This window comes from Triplophysa rosa, unplaced genomic scaffold (assembly GCF_024868665.1).
Source record: "Triplophysa rosa unplaced genomic scaffold, Trosa_1v2 scaffold122_ERROPOS1645957, whole genome shotgun sequence".
NCBI classification, from domain to species: Eukaryota; Metazoa; Chordata; class Actinopteri; order Cypriniformes; family Nemacheilidae; genus Triplophysa; species Triplophysa rosa.
Genome location: NW_026634121.1, coordinates 158,731 through 177,826, shown reverse-complemented (window position 1 = coordinate 177,826; position 19,096 = coordinate 158,731). Strand labels below are relative to the sequence as shown.

The window sequence follows — 19,096 nt, the reverse complement described above, 5'->3', positions numbered from 1 at the left end:
AGAGGTCAGAGGAGAATGGGCCGACTGATTCAAGCTGATAGAAGAGCAACTTTGACTGAAATAACCACTCGTTACAACCGAGGTATGCAGCAAAGCATTTGTGAAGCCACAACACGCACAACCTTGAGGCAGATGGGCTACAACAGCAGAAGACCCCACCGGGTACCACTCATCTCCACTACAAATAGGAAAAAGAGGCTACAATTTGCACGAGCTCACCAAAATTGGACAGTTGAAGACTGGAAAAATGTTGCCTGGTCTGATGAGTCTCGATTTCTGTTGAGACATTCAAATGGTAGAGTCAGAATTTGGCGTAAACAGAATGAGAACATGGATCCATCATGCCTTGTTACCACTGTGCAGGCTGGTGGTGGTGGTGTAATGGTGTGGGGGATGTTTTCTTGGCACACTTTAGGCCCCTTAGTGCCAATTGGGCATCGTTTAAATGCCACGGCCTACCTGAGCATTGTTTCTGACCATGTCCATCCCTTTATGACCACCATGTACCCATCCTCTAATGGCTACTTCCAGCAGGATAATGCACCATGTCACAAAGCTCGAATCATTTCAAATTGGTTTCTTGAACATGACAATGAGTTCACTGTACTAGAATGGCCCCCACAGTCACCAGATCTCAACCCGATAGAACATCTTTGGGATGTGGTGGAACGGGAGCTTCGTGCCCTGGATGTGCATCCCACAAATCTCCATCAACTGCAAGATGCTATCCTATCAATATGGGCCAACATTTCTAAAGAATGCTTTCAGCACCTTGTTGAATCAATGCCACGTAGAATTAAGGCAGTTCTGAAGGCGAAAGGGGGTCAAACACCGTATTAGTATGGTGTTCCTAATAATCCTTTAGGTGAGTGTATGTGTGTGCTTCCCCTTCTCCCAGAGACTTCTCTCTGCCGTTTATATGAGATAGCAGCACATGCGCGCAAACTGATGTCCGCCAGGTGGGACAAGAATATTTTCTCTCGTTTTTATTAGTTGACGAAAATGTCAGTATATTTTTATTACAGTTTTCGTTATAATGCATTCATTTTTATTTAGTTATCGTCTCGTTTTCGTCAGTGAAAACATGTCGTTAACGAATACTTTTCGTCATAGTTTTCGTAACGAAATTAACACTGGTTAGGTACCGCACTCATTTTAAAAATTGGTTTGAATTTTAGATTGTTTTGCGAACAAGCATGTAGGCTACTGCTAGCTGCGCGATTTCGCGCTCAGTGCTCAGAAGCTCTTGGAAGGCGCGAGCAGCCTGCGTAAGTGGCTTTTTTATTTATTTTGTCAAAATGTATTGGTCAAGTGCAAGTCAGACAGAAATTAAAAGAGGTAACGATATGAAATGTTTTACTAAAATTTAACAAAAGAATATTAGGCAGGTTAATTTATTGCGATCTACCAGCATTGCCTGTGCGATCGACTGGTCGATTGCGATCGACCTATTGGGCACCCCTGCTCTAACCCAATGCACACGGCGGCCCGGGAAAGCATGGCCGACATCCGCTTCCTCCTGAGCTCGTCCCCCCTTGGGGGGGAGCTGCAGAGAGTCATCGGGATCGGATGCCAGCAATTCGCTCTCCGATGCTGCGATAGACATCTCATCATCATCAAGCATCGTGTCCGAATACGTGAAGGAGGACGCTGACGGTGTGGCACCGCCTGCTAGGGAACGGTGAGGCGAGCGAGACGGGGTGCGAGCGGTTTGCGAGCACTTGGCTGACGGATTAGCGCTCGCAGAAACCCCCATATCACCCTCGCTGCTCGCCTTGGCGGACGGAATGGCCTTAGCTATCCTCGTCACAGCCCGGGAAGCATGCGAGGTGGTGGCTGGTTCTCGGGAGAAGACAGCCACCTGTGACCGCAACGTCTCTATGACCATCTGCCCGCAATGCGGGCAAGATGAGTCCACGAAGGCTGCCTCAGCGTGCTGGACCCCCAAACACTTGAGACAGACATCGTGCTTGTCCCCTTCCTCGATGAGGACACCGCACCCACGAGAACAGCGGGACATGCCACGCTGGAGAAATTAGCTCTTTTAGAATGCAGACGGTGAAGCACCGTCTGCTGGCTCGAACACCTCTGGAACCGCCGAGACGCCCAGGGGAAGTCGCTGCAGGAAGGGACAGTCCGCTGCACCACGTCGTAGAACCGGCAATGTAGATTTTTTGCTAAGTAGCAAGAGTCGATCTTCATCAGCGAAGGCTCCGAAGAACAAAAGGTGAATGAATGATGCACGCCGTCTCCCTTTTATACCCGGATTTCCGGGGCGGAGTCCGGCATGCAAATTTCATTTGCCAATTTTCATTGGCCTTTTCTAAGTAGTCGGAAGCGATTGGTTCTCAGGGACGAACCCCATCTGTCGGTTCGACACAATGTCGGGAGACCGACAGAAAGGGAAAATACTTTATCTTTTTTATGTTCTGTTGAACTTTTTTTCCCCTTTATTTAACCAGGAAGAGACTCATTAAGATTAAAAATCTCTTTTTCAAGAGTGTCCTGGCCAAGATAGGCAGCAGTACAACTATACATACATACAGACATAAAATACACTAAAATAATAATAACATAAACCAACTGAAAAATAGCAATCCTTTAAAGTCAACCACAATCCATAACACATCAGGCAAAACATCTACAGTCAGATGTGGGTGCCTCGAAGTCAGTTAACATCCTCTTAAAAGCTTCCAATGAGATCAGCTTATTTAGTTTCATGGATTTCTGTAACTTGTTCCATGTAAAGGGAGCAGCATACTTAAACGCCTTTTTTCCAAATTCAGTTCTAACCTTTGGAACAGACAGAAGGAAAAGATCCTGGGAACAAAGATTGTAAGTCCCGATATTTTTTACACTGATGTAGGTCAGAAGGTAGGATGGAAGTAGACCTAAAATAGCCTTGTATATGAAGATACCAGTGTTGAAGTCTCTGCATTGATAGAGAAGGCCATCCAACACGTTCATATAGTTCACAATGGTGAGTGAGGACTTTAAAACCAGTGATGAACCTTAGAGCTCGATGGTATACAGTGTCCAGTGCATGTAAACTTTGAGACGAAGCATGCATGTATAAAACATAACCATAATCAAGTATAGACATAAAAGTGGCAGCAACCAGCCTCTTTCTAGATTCAAACGAAAGGCAGGATTTGATTCTGAAATAAAATCCTAGTTTAAGTTTCAATCTTTTTTCTAGCTGCTGAATATGAAAGGTAAAAGAAAGAGATTCATCTATTAAAATACCAAGATATCTGTATTTAGAAACGCATTCAATCTTCGTACCCTGGGAAGTGAGGATTGAAAGCAGATTTGATTTGGATTTCAAATTTGAAAAAAGCATGACTTTTGTTTTTTCAGCATTTAAAACAAGTTTTAAATCATAAAGATTCTGTTGAAGCGTGTTAAAATTGAGTTGTAATTGGGAGAGGGCCTGGTCTGCGGTGGGTGCTGAACAATACAGTACAGTGTCATCTGCATAAAAATGAAATTTTCCTTTAGACACGTGACTATCAATGTTATTTATATAGAGGATAAAAAGCAGTGGCCCCAAGACTGACCCCTGAGGCATGCCTTTTGTTATTTTGAGATAGGTGTTGCCCTCCGCCTGCACACACTGAGTTCTGTCTGTAAGACAATTATCAAACCGGCTGACAGTTTGTTCAGAAAGTCCAGCCCTACACAGTCTGTGCTTAAGCACTGTGTGGTCCACTGTATCAAATGCCTTAGAGAGGTCAATAAAAATTGCTGCACAATACTGCTTGTTATCTATAGATTCAATTAAATCATTTAAAACCTTAAGAGCTGCCGATGTTGTACTAAGCCTTTTTCTAAAACCAGATTGGAAGTCCGATAAAACATTTTTATTGTTTTTATTAAAAATCCTTTAATTGATCACTGCCAAGGGACTCTAAAACCTTGACCAGAACAGACAATTTAGAAATCTGTCTGTAGTTATTTAAGATAGAAGGGTCCAGTGCCTTTTAACAGGGGAATCACAAAGGCTGATTTCCAGATGGAAGGAATGACATTTGTGTTCAAGCACAGATTAAAAATATTAGTTAAAGGCAAGGCAATAAGATTAGCTGCTATCTTTAAAAAGTAGGGATCCAATTTATCAGGGCCTGCAGATTTTGTAGTGTCCAAATGCTTGAGAGCTTTAATTATGTCTGAAACTGTAATAGGACTGAAACTAAAAGACTGACTAGAAGAGTCCAAACCAACAGTCTCCACTATAGGGGAACACTCATTATGAGCATTGAGTGACTCAAATAAAAATCCTGAGGCTATGAAATGTTCATTAAAACAGTCAAGTATTTTAGTCCTATCAGTAAGTTTTTGAGAGTCTATCACAGTGCTTGAAGGTAGCTCCTGGCCTTTACTGTTTTCTGATAATGATTTGATAGTTTTCCAAAATTTTGATGGATTATTGGTTGTGAGTGGTTTGAGAAAGAAAATAATCAGCTTTGGCTTTTCTAATTTTTAGAGTACATGCATTACGCAGTTTCCTGAAAACCAGCCAGTCAGAGTTCTGATTTGATTTTCTGGCTTTTGCCCATGCTACATTGCGCTCATGGAGGATATTTGCTAAATCAGGAGAAAACCAAGTATTGTTTCGGCCTTTAAATCTGTATTTCTTTAGTGGAGCATACTTATTAATTATATTGGTAAACCCCTCATGAAAGAGGTTCCAGGCACTATCTACATCTACATCTGCACTAATATTAATTTTTTCCCAGTCATAATTAGATAAATCGTGAAGGAATTTTTGTTCTGAGAAGTGCTTCATATTACGATTGACTATAATGCGTGGTTTGATTTTAGGTATTTTAGTATTTCTAACTGTTGCTACTACACAGTGGTCACTGATTTGCAAATATGGAAGTAGTTGAGTACTTACAAGGAACGTTAGTTAGAATCACATCTATTAGCGATGATTTTTCTGGGTTTTTAAAGTTTGGCCGTGTGGGACTGTCAACAATCTGAAAGAGATTTAATGAATCACAATAAGCTCTGAAATCATCAGATACTGGTTGTAACCAGTTCCAGTTTAGGTCTCCAAAGGCTACTAATTCCTTAGAGTTAAGATCAGAAAGGAGTTGCATTAAAGAAGGCAGAGCACCGCTAACAGCTGAAGGTGTCCTATAACAACCAACGACTGTTATACAAAGTGATTTAGAGACTTTGAGCTCCAAGGCCAAAAATTCAAACTGTTTAACTAACGATATTGATAGCAGTACATTAACTTGATACTGGTTTTTAATGTAGATTGCTACACCCCACCTCTATTAGGGCGGTCAGTCCTAAAAACATTATAACCACTTATATTGATTTCTTTATCTGAAACCGATTTACTTAACCAGGTTTCAGACAAGACAATTACATCAGTATCTGTAGAGTGAGCCCAGATATGCAACATGTCAATTTTAGGAACAAGACTGCGTGCATTCAAATGAAAGAAACCAAGACCAGACCTTTCTTTAAAATCTGCTGGTGTATGAAAGTCTATAGGGGTGTCTGGGCCTGGGTTTGGCTGCACATTTCCTGACATCAACAGTAATAAAGCAATTAAACATTTTAGCTTAAGTGATTTCTTGTACGATTCATTGCTTCTCTGATCAAAATTGGAGTCTAGGAGCACACAAGAGATAGTGGTAAAGTTGTCATATAACGTCACGATACTAGACAGACAGATCAAGTCAACAATGTTAGAGGTGAAAAATAGGGGCAGAGGGAATAATGCGATATTAAGTGAACAGCCAAATGCGCACGTGCCTTTATATGATTCACACGGTATTGGGGGCACTGGACTGGAATAGCCATTCCAGAAGTAGGTGTCCCCAGAGATAAATAAAGACAAAGAAAAAATAAAACAGAGAGAGGCAAGCAGCAACCACTTCTTTCTCTCCATGCCTATCGCACCACCCAGACGTGGAAAGACAGAATATTACGTAGGACCTGGGCACCCAATAAACAGGCCAGGGTATGATAACAAAGTCCAGGTCAGTGACGGAAAAATCCAGTACGGGTTATCCGTTTCTCCGCGGCGACCGATGTTATTGTGTGTCGTCACACGTAAACAGGAAGCCCGGCGAGTGAAGCAATGCTGTGGGTAAAAAAGTTAAAATCAAGGCCAGCCGCCTCTAAAACATCAGGCCACGTCTTAAAAACCAGCAGTAAGAACGAGGAAAAAAGCACTTTCCTTCATCATGAAGAGATCAGGCCCAACAAACTCAGCGACACGTCCGCGACTCGAGATCAAGCCGGCAAGCAGGCTCCAGGCACCGACCAGCCAGCACGAAACAGTTCCTCCAGAAATGGTGACAAAGCAAGTCACGGCTCCAGGTAAATATCCGTACCAGCGTGCGTTTTTATAATGCACTGCTACTGTAGATCTAGCGCAGTGCCAGTTCACTGAGGATGTCAGTCTTGACTTAAACTATACAGATTTGGGTCATAAAACAACCATCGAGTATGACAAATACTGAATCTTCATTGTAGTTATATTGTACGAAACCTCACAAAATTATCAGTTGGCAAATATTCTATGAACAAACAAACAAACATGAATCACTGTCACGCACAGACAGAAAGACATGCTGCCAGAAAGACATGCTGCCATTTTGAAGAATGTAGGACAGCAAACAGTTCTGGGGCACTTTTGACTACAATTGTTTTTTTCCTACTATGGTAGTCAATGGGTGTTGAGATCTGTTTGGTTATAAGCATTCTTCCAAATATCTTTCTCTGTGTTCATCAGAACAAAGACATTTATACACTTTTCGAACAACTCCAAGGTGAGTAAATGATGACAGAATTTTCATTTAGTTAGACCAAACTGAAACACCTGAAAAGCACTATAATCATTTTATTTGTGTGTTTTCTTTATTATATTGTGCTATTGCACATATTTTGATCACTTGTTCTTATTTTATTACTTACTGATTAGTTGTCTTCAACAATATTTGACATTTCTATGAGTTAGGCTAATAGTATTTATTTTATCATAACCTTATTTCTTAAGATAGAAAACAAACAACTAGACATTATTAGTTTTTGTGGTGGGCCTGTGAAAATGTTGGCAGGGCCAGTAAAAATTTGAACCACTTGCCCGACCGGGCCAGTAGAAAAAATCCTTGTGTTGAGCCCTGTTATTAAATTTACAGTTTATTGACAGTCTGTGGTGTTACACAGCTGTAATTTTTAAAGATTTCATATTATTGTCAAGTGAGCTTAAAAGGGTCCCTACTATGAGAATCACAGAGCTCTTCAGAGTGACATCGACATGAAAAAGTATAATTTCAATATTAGTTGTTCATAATAAAGTATGTAAAACCTAAAGTACCAGTCAATAAAAAATTAGCGGCATCAAGGGGTGAGGTTTCTATGAATAGATCGTTTTCTGCAAATAGAAACAACAACAATTTGGGAGAAATATAACATGGGTACATTACATAAATGTACCCATTAAGCACAGCCAGACTTTTTGCGTTTAATTATGTATTTCTTAAATAAAATGCTTTCGTCATTTAAAATAAAGCAAAATTTTGTACTGAAATCAAATCCTGTGCAGTAAAAAAATGTCTTGATGTAGATTTTGGTGAGCTTAAAACTGTGTGTAAGTTTACCCTATACTTGTTGTGTTTAAACATCAGTAGTATTGAAACATGTCCATCCCTAATGCTGATCGTACCAAGTACTAAACCGTTTTAAATTTCTTGCATTTGTCTCTGGGTTTCAGGAGATGGGGTGTATCAGAAAGGAATGGATTTTCTACTGGACAGACTGAATCATGGGGAGTGGGTGCACATATTTCCAGAGGGTACAGACAGCAGAGCGTTCCTCTTTTAACCCTTAATGTTTCTCAATATGTGGTAGAACGTCAACAAAATATGTTCTCTTTTAAGGTCGAGTCAACATGACTGGGGAGTTCATAAGGCTGAAGTGGGGTAAGATTGATGCGTCATTATTATGAATACTTTGTTCTGTTCTAGGTAACAGTATTTTTTTCTCAACAGGAATTGGACGTTTGATAGCTGAGTGCTCTCTTCACCCAATCATTTTACCCATGTGGCATATAGGCAAGTAAAGTACACGCAAGCTTTTTAAATAGTATCGAGGAGTTTGCATCTATTCTAAGCTCTACAATCATCTATTTCATCAAAATAATGTGCATGGTCTAACAAAAGCAAAAGTATTCTAACTCTGTCAAATGAAATTGACTTCCGGTTCGAGTGTACACTGGCGTGTCTGTCTGCCGCTGCTCTCCGGTATTTTTGTTTGTTTTGTAATTTTTTTTGTAATTTTTGTAATTTTTTTGCTGCATTGGATTATATACGTACCTTTTTGGATATTGTGTTCCTTTAAAACCCCTTCAATAAAGGATTACGTTCTACACGCTCTTAGGGGAGTCTTGGACTTTCCTGATTTTAGTTTTTTAGCCGACGAGTGAACACTGCTCACTGTTTTGTCTTTCTGGATAGTGCGATCAGCTTGGACATTGTGATTCCTGCGCTCTGCATCTGTGGATTATTATGATTTTTTCCCTGGACTTTTTTGGTTACTCACTCCCTTTAATCTTCTTCCCTATTTTTCGACTGTCATGAGCCTTCGTTCCCCTTTACCCCCAGTTGATATGCATCGACCCGTGGGTAAGTTTCCACCTCTCTCTCTGGTCGGGGTTACTACGTTTTGGGTTCTTAAAGGACTCATCGGATGAGCACAACAAGTTGGTATGATTTATTAGGGTCTTCGTGAAATGTCTGGAACATATTTTGCTTAAAGGAGAGGTTGTTTGAATGGTTTTACTAGATGTGATGTAAGTCTCTGGTGTCCCCAGAGTGTGTATGTGAAGTTTTAGCTCAAAATACCCAGCGGATCATTTATTATAGAATGTTGAAGTTGCCCGTTTTTGAGTGTATGTAAAAACGCACCGATTTTGCTTGTATCTCTTTAAATGTTAATGAGCTTTTCGTCCCAGCCCCCTCTCCAGAGGAGGGCGGAGTTTTCATCAACTCGTGCTGATGCCGGCCAAAAGAAAACAACAAAATGTCAGTAATTGTTAGTGGTGTTCAGCCCTATATGTACGAACCGGAGTCTGACACTGACAGAGAGACACAAGAAGTGACAACCTTAAGAATTGAACAGGACGTTTCCGAGTGGTTAGTTGTGATTTTGCAGTTATTGTGAAATTAACGTTCTTCAAGTGATCGATAAGCATTAGCATGGTCCGTCATGATAATGTATAAATCGCTGTGCAGGTGCTCGTGTGGGAATTGCAGTACAATGACTACAGAGCCAGATAATAAATGCTGCATGGAGGTCGAGCAGGTATAGTTTAACGTTACTACAGTTATACTACGCTTTCAACGTTGTTCTATCATGTACTGTCACACTTACTTTACGTATTGTTTACGATATGCCCGACAGCATGTGAGGGCAGCGTCAATAAATACAGTTAGACGCTGTCCTTCTATTGTTAGCAACATTACCAATATAGCACGATAACAAGCCCATTAAGAGTTTTGCCCCAATTTTGAAAGACCATATGAGGTGTGATACTTAACGTTACTGCTTGTGTTGGATATGAGGGACTGGGCACGAAGTGTTGGTATTGCTCCCGGTTTCAGTAGCAACCTCGTTGAAAGTCCAGCGTTGTACTGGCCCTCATTCGTGAAGCAGTCCGGCGTGAAATGATTGGCGGAAACGTGAAATACTTTACAGATTCTCAGCGGGACATTGCCTTCATAAATTAAATTTAACAATGCTGTTCTCTGTAACTCAGCTTGCAGGAGTCTATGGAGACAGTTATGCTGGTCGGTACATCCTAATACAGAACAACTGTAGTGCCTCCGTGGCGCAGACATTGTGTAGCTCCAGTGACGATCTAACAATGGCGACTGTTGTACTTCCCACACGGGACTGTGTCTAAGCAAATAGGGCAGATCGTCACCACTGCTGGGCAGGCTTTGCCGTTGAGTGACGACATTAACGGCAGAATTCAAATCTTTGCTTTTTCACCCGGAAGGGCGTGAATGATCATTGCATCGCACTCTCTACCGAGCGCTTACACAGATACACACGGAAGCATTTGATTTTTACTTTGATAGACTTTCAAACGCTTCCGTGTGTATCTGTGTAAGCGCTAGGTAGAGAGTGCGATGCAACGATCATTTCATGGGCTTCCGGGTTTGGTTGCGCAAGCGCTCAATAAGGAGCCATTCAAAGACATATCCGATGACCTTAGAAACACAATAGCCAATCAGAGGTCTTTCATAATCTGTTCAACAGCGCTCAAAATGATAGCGGGAAATGCAAGTATCTTCACCTTTAGTACCGACTGGTACCGAAGTTTGGTATCGTGACAACACTACACCTAGTGCATTACAGTAATCTAGTCTTGATGTGATGAATGCATGAATTAACTTCTCTGCATCTGACATTGACAGCATATGACATAGTTTAGATATATTCTTAAAATGGAAAAATGCAATTTTACAGGTGTTGGCGACGTGGCTCTCAAATGACAGATTACTATAGAATAGAACGCCAAGATTCTTAGCTGACGAAGAGGGTTTTATGGAACATCCGTCAATAGTTAAGAAGTATTCTTGGTTGTTACGTATAACAGTTTTCGGTCCAATAAGTAACACTTCTGTTTTGTCCGAGTTCAGTAATAACAAGTTGTTACTCATCCAGTTTTTTATATCGCCTATGCATTCCATTATTCGATGGAACTTCTGTATTTCATCAGGCTTCGAGGAAATATAAAGTTGAGTATCATAAGCCTAACAGTGAAAGCTAACTCCGTGTCGCTTTATTATATCTCCTAGAGAGGTAGCATGTATAATTCGAAGAGCAGAGGCCCTAAGACTGAGCCCTGTGGTACACCGTACTGGACTTGCGATTAGTGTGACACCTCATTGTTTATTGCTACAAATTGAAAACTGTCGGATAAATAAGATTTAAACCATTTCAAAGCTATTCCCTTAATGCAGACGTAATTTTCGAGTCTATGTTGGAGTGTGCTGTGGTCAATGGTGTCGAATGCAGCACTAAGGTCTAGCAGCAAAAAATAACAAGATACAACCTCGGTCAGACGCCAATAGCAGATCATTTGTAACTCTGATCAAAGCAGTCTCTGTACTGTGACATGCTCTAAATCCAGACTGGAATTCATCATTGATGTCATTCCTTTGGAGGAAAGAGCATAATTGAGTTGAAACTACTTTTTCCAGAACTTTAGATATGAAAGGTAGATTCGATATAGGCCTGTAGTTCCCTAGTTCTCTAGGGTCGAGATGGGGTTTTTTGACAAGGGGCCTTATAACAGCCACCTTATATGCTTTAGGCACATGTCCTAATGTTAGAGATGAGTTAATAATACTAAGAAGAGGATCTATAATTTCTGGGAGCATCTCTTTCAGTAGATTTGTAGGTATAGGGTCTAGCATGCATGTTGTTGATTTAGATGATCTAATGATTTTAGACAGTTCATTGTGATCTACGGTAGAAAATAATTGCAATTTCTCCTTTGGGGCTGCAGTTAGTTTGTTCAGCGGGTTTCACTTCTGGTTGCATTGTTATAATTTTTTCTCTAATATCTTGGATTTTATTTGTGAAGTAGTTCATAAATTCATCACTGTTATGCTGATATCCAGAATCTGAAGTCGCTGACGATTTATGTTTTTGTTAATTTAGCCACTGTGTTAAATAAAAAATCTAGGGTTGTGCTGGTTTTCTTCTATTAGTGATGAAAAGTAGGCGGATCTAGATGTTTTTTAGGGCTTTCCTGTATTTTCGAATGGTAATGTCAAGATCTTCAATGTTATTTCTCATGCTAGCGATTTGAGACAATTCAGGCAGATTATCGAGAAATGCATCTTTGGTAGTTGAAGTTATTGTTCTACCATATTTGTAACAAGGAGCTTTTTGCAGCCGTAGGCCAGTGAAGCAAACATAATACCAGATAATGATCCGAAATGTCTTCACTCTGCTGAAGGATTTTAACGTCATCCACATTTATACTGTAAGACAGTATTAAATCTAAAGTATGATTATGAAGGTGACTGGGTCCTGACACATGTTGACTAAAGCCCATGGAGTTAAGAGTGTCTTTGAAAGCCATTCCTAAGGCATCTGTATCGTTATCTACATGGATGTTAAAGTCACCAACGACGAGGACTCTGCGGCCAGTACTAGTTCTGATAAGAACCCACCAAATTCTTTAATAAAATCTGTGTGGTGCCCTGGAGGCCTATATACAATAGCCAGAATAAATTTAAAAAATGTTTTATCCTTAGTATTAGGTGTTGAAACATGAAGTACCATGACTTCAAAAGAATTGTATTTAGAGTTAGACTTCTGGGAAATGCTAAAAGAGTTATTGTAAAGGGCTGCGACACCTCCCCCTCTGCCTTTTAGACGAGGCTCATGTTTATAATAATAATCTTGGGGGACAGATTCATTTAAAGTAATATAATCATCTGGTTTTAGCCATGTTTTTGTCAAACAGAGCATGTCTATTTTATGATCTGTTATCATATCATTAACAAAAAGTGCTTTATTAGAGAGAGATCTAATATTTTGCAATCGGAGTCGTAACAGTTGATTATCTGTATTTTGTTCAACGTTTATTAAATTACTTTCAAGAGGTTTACGCATTATTTTATGTTTGCTAATCCGGGGGACATACACTATTTTATGATGTTTGGTATTATTAGGATTATTACACATACATTTTGTGTATTCTGCGACGTGAGACGGCAAGCAGACAGTTGGTTAAGCCATTCTGTCTGCTCCCTGACCTGGGCCCCGGTGAGTCAAGCTTTAGCATTATTAAGACTTTTTGCCATATTTCTAGACAGGAGGGAAGCCCCAGCCCAGGAGGGATGGAGACCATCTCGTTTCAACAGGTCAGGTCTGCCCTCAAACCTCTTCCAGTTATTTATAAAAACTATATCATTCTGCAGGCACCACTCAGACAACCAGCCATTTAGTGATGATAATCTGCTATAAATCACATCACCACGATAAGCAGTGAGGGGGCCAGAGAATATTACAGTGTCTGACATCGTGCTTGTGAGCTCACACACCTCTTTAATGTTATCTTTTGTGATCTCTGATTGACGGAGTCGAACATCATTTGTGCCGACGTGAATAGCAATCTTACTGAATTTATGATTAGCCTTAGCCAGCACATTTAAATTTGACTTGATGTCAGGCGCTCTGGCTCCCGGTAAACATTTGACTATGGTTGCTGGTGCCTCTATGTTAACGTTCTGAACAATAGAATCACCGATAAATAGGGCGCTTTCAGCAGGTTTCTCAGTCGGTGTGTCACTGAGCGGGGCAAACCTGTTCGAGACTGTAATCGGAACGGTTGAGTGATGTTTTGTCCTGTGACTACGCCGTCTCACAGTCACAAAGTTTCCCAGCTGCGGAGGATTTTCAACCGGAACCGAGCTGTGTGCGCTAATGTTGCTCGCATCCAAAGTGTTTTCTATCGTCGTTAAACTCTTACTATCCTCAGATAAACATTGGATGCGAGACTCTAATTCTAAGATCTTCTCTGTCAGCCTAACTATTTCCCTGCATTTATCGCATATAATACCCTCGCAGCTGACAGAGAAGGCTAAGCTAAACATATGACATGAGGTGCAAGTAACAATAATAGGAATAGAAGCCATAACTCACCGGGTTTGAAGAGCAATTCCGACTTATCAAGGTTGCTCGATGAATCGTAGTATATACACTTAAAAAGAGAAACAGTTAGCACACAAGACAAACTAGAAGGCAAGATGATATTCCACAGTGTAAACAGAAAGCAAGCTAACACGCTAATGCTATGCTAACGGCGTTGTTAACTATAAATTTTGGTTTAGAATCTTCAAGTAAATAACAAGAACAGGGTTATTGAGATATCAGGATACGTTAGCAACGACAGTGATATGTAACGATAATAAAATACACTAATATTAAAACGAAGTGCAAGTGCAGGGATACAAAAAAACCGCCGGCAGCGATGCAGACAGGAACCGGAAACCAATGAAAAAACTCAATACATGCATGGGCAACTTATAACACACCAAAGACACAGAAAAGCACCTATTCGTGCCATATGACCCCTTTAATAGGCCACCGTGCCTCATTTCACTCTGGTTGCTGATGTGCACAGTTGTTTATTCAATTAAATTTTATTTATATAGCGCTGTTTACAATGTTACATTGTTTCAAAGCAGCTTTATGGGAAGAAAGATGAAACAAACAAAAAAGTTAGTATTAGTATTAAAATAACAAGCGGGCCATCTTTGCTCTTGGTTGTTGATAGAGATTGCCTGAGCTGGGATGATCAGTGAAATCCACACAGGCTCTCACAGGGGGGTGGCATGTGAAGACCACAGGCTTTTTTGACACGTGACGATCAGCGGGAGCTGGTGTGATTAGGGTTGCAGCAAACTATTATTTTGATAATCAATTAATCTAACGATTATTCGACTAATCATTGATTAGTTCGCAGTTTAATCAAAAGGTTTTGATCGATTATTCAGTTTTTGCAATTCATTAAAATATTGAGTTTGACCTATTTAAACTAATAAATAAAACAAGGACATTATTTCAGCTTTTGAAACTAGCTGAGTGAACTTCGAGCCAGCTGAATGGAGAAATTTCCTTCAGGTTTCTGTTTTCCATCAATAGTCATCAATAGTCAAACTACTGCTACTGTGTTTTAAATAAGGCAGGGCATTGGCACATTTCACAGTTTGATTTCTAAGCTTGCAATTTTTTTTCCAAAATTCAGTTTGATTCAATATCAATTTATTGGATATATACATGTAAAGTAGGTTCTTAGAGTATATACTGATTAAAAATGTATAGCTTGAATGTACTGTAAGTCACTTTGGATAGAAGTGTTTGCTAAATGCATAAATGTAAATGTAAAAAAAGTTTTTTTCTTAAGGAAAACTGATGTAAAAACTATACATGGAACCAAGTCAGTACATCACCATACCATTAAACGTTAAAATTGTACAATTTATTTGTATACAACTGCATATACTGTAGATTTTAAAATAATTATGTTCTAGTAATAACTAATGATTCCAAAGACTGATCAATTACATGATTTATTTAAGAGAGATATAGGCTACCCCAGCTGGAAAGAAACAATAGAAACCCAACAGAACCCATCAAAGAAATTCAAATGGTTTCCATTGAAATACTTTTCTAAACAATACACTTTTTTCATTAAAACCTAGTTTGTTTTGGGCATTATTCCCACCAGTAGAATTCATCACGTACCAATACACATTATTATATTATAGTTTCCATTAAAACCAATTCAATTACCATAATCCATGACATTTTCTATGGTATTTTGGGCAGGGTTCTGTTTTTTATTCAGCCAGGACGTTTAATCCTTTTATGCCGGTACAGATGGAGCAGTTTAAATGATACACTTCAGCTTCTAAGAGAACATGTTTTTGGGGGGTCAAGAAAGAGTTTGCAGTGTATTTCCTCCTCCCTCACTGCAAAACGCTTGCTCTGTGTATAGCGTTTATTCAGACCCAAAACTCGCACGCAAAACAGTTCCACGAGTGTAAACACACCCTCTTGAGAGCGCATTTATTCCCCGCAAGCGCGCAGAACAGCATGGAAAAGAATCCTTGCGAGAGCGCATTTCTGCTCCGCGTGCAAAAACGCAGTCCACGATCAGAAGCTTTGACGAGCGAGCGCACAATTCTCTCTATGCTCTCGCAACTGCTAAACACTTGCTCGCTCGTCGAGTTGACTTCTGAGACTTTGGAGGCGGGACAATGGCAGACTCTTCCGATCTTTTGATTGGTCACTTTTATCTGTGACTGGATGCATTTTAAATTCACAGTAAGGATGCACTCCTGTCACATTACAATACACACATGCGTTTCAAAAAACCGACTGAACGTGGGTTAATGTGTTTATATGCTAGGCGAAATAGGCGTAAGATGCAAAAATCTTTCTGTGGCAATCGTCACAGACCGCTCTGCTAGTTCAGCTTGCATTGGCAATTATTTGTCGACAATCTTTTATTGTCGACGTTATCGATAATGTCGACTAATCGTTGCAGCCCTAGGTGTAATCTGTAATTACCTCGGCATGATTTAGTTATCCCAGGTACTATGAGAAGTCCAGAGTTTTGTGATCGTAAAGAACGTGATGGGTTGTTGCGCAGATTCGAGATCTAATAAAAACTGTTGTATAAATTGTTATACTATATTGTTTACCAAAAAAATCAGAAAAGGTTAGTATGGCACAAAGCCTTGTTTGTAGATTTATATTTGAGCTATTCGTGTTTTTCAGGTATGAACGATGTCCTGCCTAATAAAACTCCATACATCCCTCGAGTCGGACAGGTTAATGATGTCATATCACCTCTTTTTCTTTTATACACTTATATACAAGAGTTTTGACTGCATTTTTTTCTTTTCTGCAGAGAGTAACCGTCCTAGTGGGAAAACCGTTCTCAGTCAAAGACCTGGTAAACACACTGAAAGCGGAAAACCCCAGCCCGGTAAGCTACCATGAGTCAATTAGATTTTTTAAACTCTCAAATCTGAGTGAAAAAAGTACTGTGATCTTCAGATGGAAATGCGGAAAGCAGTGACAGACTTCATTCAGGAAGAATTCTGCAGTTTGAAAGGCCAAGCCGAGGCTCTTCACCGTAGGTCAAGGAAGAGCTGTGCGTGAGACAACAGCATGCCCACAGCGGCTCAAAGACGGCTTGAGGAACCTGTTGTTTCCCCATGATTTAAAAAAAAATTCTGTACTTATAAATGATCAGGGAGGAGTGATTATCCTTTTGTGACAGTGAAAATCTTCAGGACTCTTTGCGATGCATGCTATTGTCGTTTTGGACACAATATGATGCGTTTTCGTTTTAACAGCACATCCAGGATGATAAAAGGCATTTACTAATAAAAATAAAATAGAAATTGGTCAAAGAAATCATTCTAAGTATTTCCATTTGTCATGACCAGTATGTAACAGTTTTTACTGTTTCATTTGCTCCAGTAACATTAGAACTTCGTGAACTGTGTGTTACTAGGTACACATTCACCCACTATATTAAAATTGTAAAAAGGTAAGCAGTAGGTAGTTCTACATATGTGGTCATTGAGTTTCTTTTCTTATAGGGTTTTAGGCCTTCTTTGAGGAACTCATCCAGGGTTTGTGTGAGCTCCTAGTCGACTTAAACAGTCACGAAGACCCAGATTGAAAGTTGACAACCAAAGATGTACTTCAAGCACTGATGCCAAATATCTCTTCTGTCTGGATTTTTTTGTTGGATCATCATAGTACCCACAGAAATGAATCCCTTCCTTTTTCTTCCAGGAGTGAAGGAAATTGTTTTAAAGCGGTCAAATGGTGCGAATACGTGTTTTTCTGTGTCTTTGGTGTGTTATAAGTTGCTCATGCATGTATTAGACACTTAAAATTGCAGAGATGAAAGTGTCGGAACAAAAGATGCATTCTATCTAAAAGCAAATGCTCACCCTGACCTGCCTGAAACGCCTCGTGTAACCACACCCCCACAAATCTACGTCAGTTGGTGGTATGATTTGACTAAGACCGCCCAAATGTATACGCAAGTAAGGTGGGCGTACTGTACCTGTCAGTACAATTGCTTTGGAACCTGATGTTATGGTAAGAGGCGTTCCATTTTGGTCACATGCTTGCAGTATTCGACCAATCACTACGCACTGGTTAACTGGCCAATCATAGCACACCTCGCTTTGAAACTCACAGATTTTTTACAAAGCTCATCGCTCTGAAGAGAGGCGGGGAAAAGCGGAGATACAAACATGCACGTTATGTAAAAAATACAAGTAAGCTATGAGCTACAATGTTTTTGAACCTTAAATCGTGTATACACATTGCATTACATCTAAAACAAACCATAATATTTGTTTTAGCCGTGTCATATGACTCCTTTAAATGTTCTCAAATCAGAGACTTGAGTATCATGGACTGCCTTGAATGAAATCTTGTTGTTTATACCTGTTGATTTTCCTTGGATTGTTGAACTTGTATGTAATGCGTCCTTGTACTACTTTTTCTAATTCACATGACTCAGAAAAATGAAGAAACATTTTTTGGTCCCTTTGTTTTATGTTTAACTTTAACAAATAAACTTTGCAGATTTGTTACGTATGCTGTTGTGTCTATTCAGTTTTCTGGTTTGGCTCAATTGATCGATATCATGATCAACATGATTTCATGTGAAACTGCTGAGATCACAAATCGAGGCCATTAAAAACATTTATTCACAGTTAATATTTAAAAAGTCAAAGCATTTAAATACTTTTTTTTTTTTTTACAAAATCTGTGGTTATTTCAAGGAGGCAACTGTACTTCATTTTATTTGTGCACATTAATTTTTCCACAAGTGAATGGATTAACATTTAACAACGTTTTTTTGTTAGTTGTGTGTTTATTGGGTGTTGTGTCGCTGGGGTGCCATTTTTAAGGTATTGTTACAGTGAGCAAACTCCCAATAAGCGTTTGAGTCCACTCTTTGACATCCACATGCAAACCCTCGACCCGTCATAAAATAAGTCTGCACGTTTTAAACTCTTCCAGCAGCATGACTCATGTCACACTGTGCCCATATTCAACATTTTCAACGTAGTATAAAGAGCATTAACCTTTTTTGTAAATTTAGTCTGCACAGGCTTACACATTCCATGAGTGGGTTATTGTGGTTAACTGTGACTGCTGTTTATGCCCTGATGGGATGGCGTCTGAAAGGTCAGTATGTGTCTACTGTAAATAGAGATCGTGAAGCTGATATCCCGCCCTATGTTGCAGTGCCGCCGCCATCTTGGGAGGATAATACGCCACTGCTATTAATGTTTTTATATGTACCGTTACTTGTTTTGTTTGATATATGGTGAGATCGAAAGTGAAAGAACCATGGTCTTTTCCTGAACAACTCTGCATAATGCTATTGCAGTTTTTAACACAGCAAGACCGACCTACCATTGTTATATTTCCTAATTAAACTAGAAAAACAAAACACTGCATTGAACGTACTAGCAGCCATCCTCCTAAGATGGCG

General features: G+C 39.8%; 1 protein-coding gene across 5 annotated transcripts; it reads left to right on the top strand.

The window, feature by feature from the left end:
• The first annotated feature begins 1,172 nt into the window (after nt 1-1,172).
• Nucleotides 1,173-18,275, top strand: LOC130549482 (tafazzin-like). 5 transcript variants are annotated; one of them, XM_057326700.1, is made up of 7 exons: nt 1,187-7,822; nt 7,908-7,949; nt 8,019-8,081; nt 16,339-16,391; nt 16,472-16,549; nt 16,621-16,717; nt 17,172-18,251. In XM_057326700.1, exons 1-7 carry the CDS (start codon nt 7,765-7,767, stop codon nt 17,177-17,179), a joined length of 399 nt encoding a protein of 132 aa, XP_057182683.1. In that variant the 5' UTR covers nt 1,187-7,764; the 3' UTR covers nt 17,180-18,251. The 5 variants fall into 5 exon arrangements, with proteins under 5 accessions (XP_057182687.1, XP_057182686.1, XP_057182683.1 ...); XM_057326701.1 differs by having other exon boundaries at nt 16,621-16,699; nt 17,172-18,250; XM_057326704.1 differs by lacking the exon at nt 16,339-16,391 and having other exon boundaries at nt 1,173-7,822; nt 16,640-16,699; nt 17,172-18,275.
• The last annotated feature ends 821 nt before the right edge of the window (nt 18,276-19,096 follow it).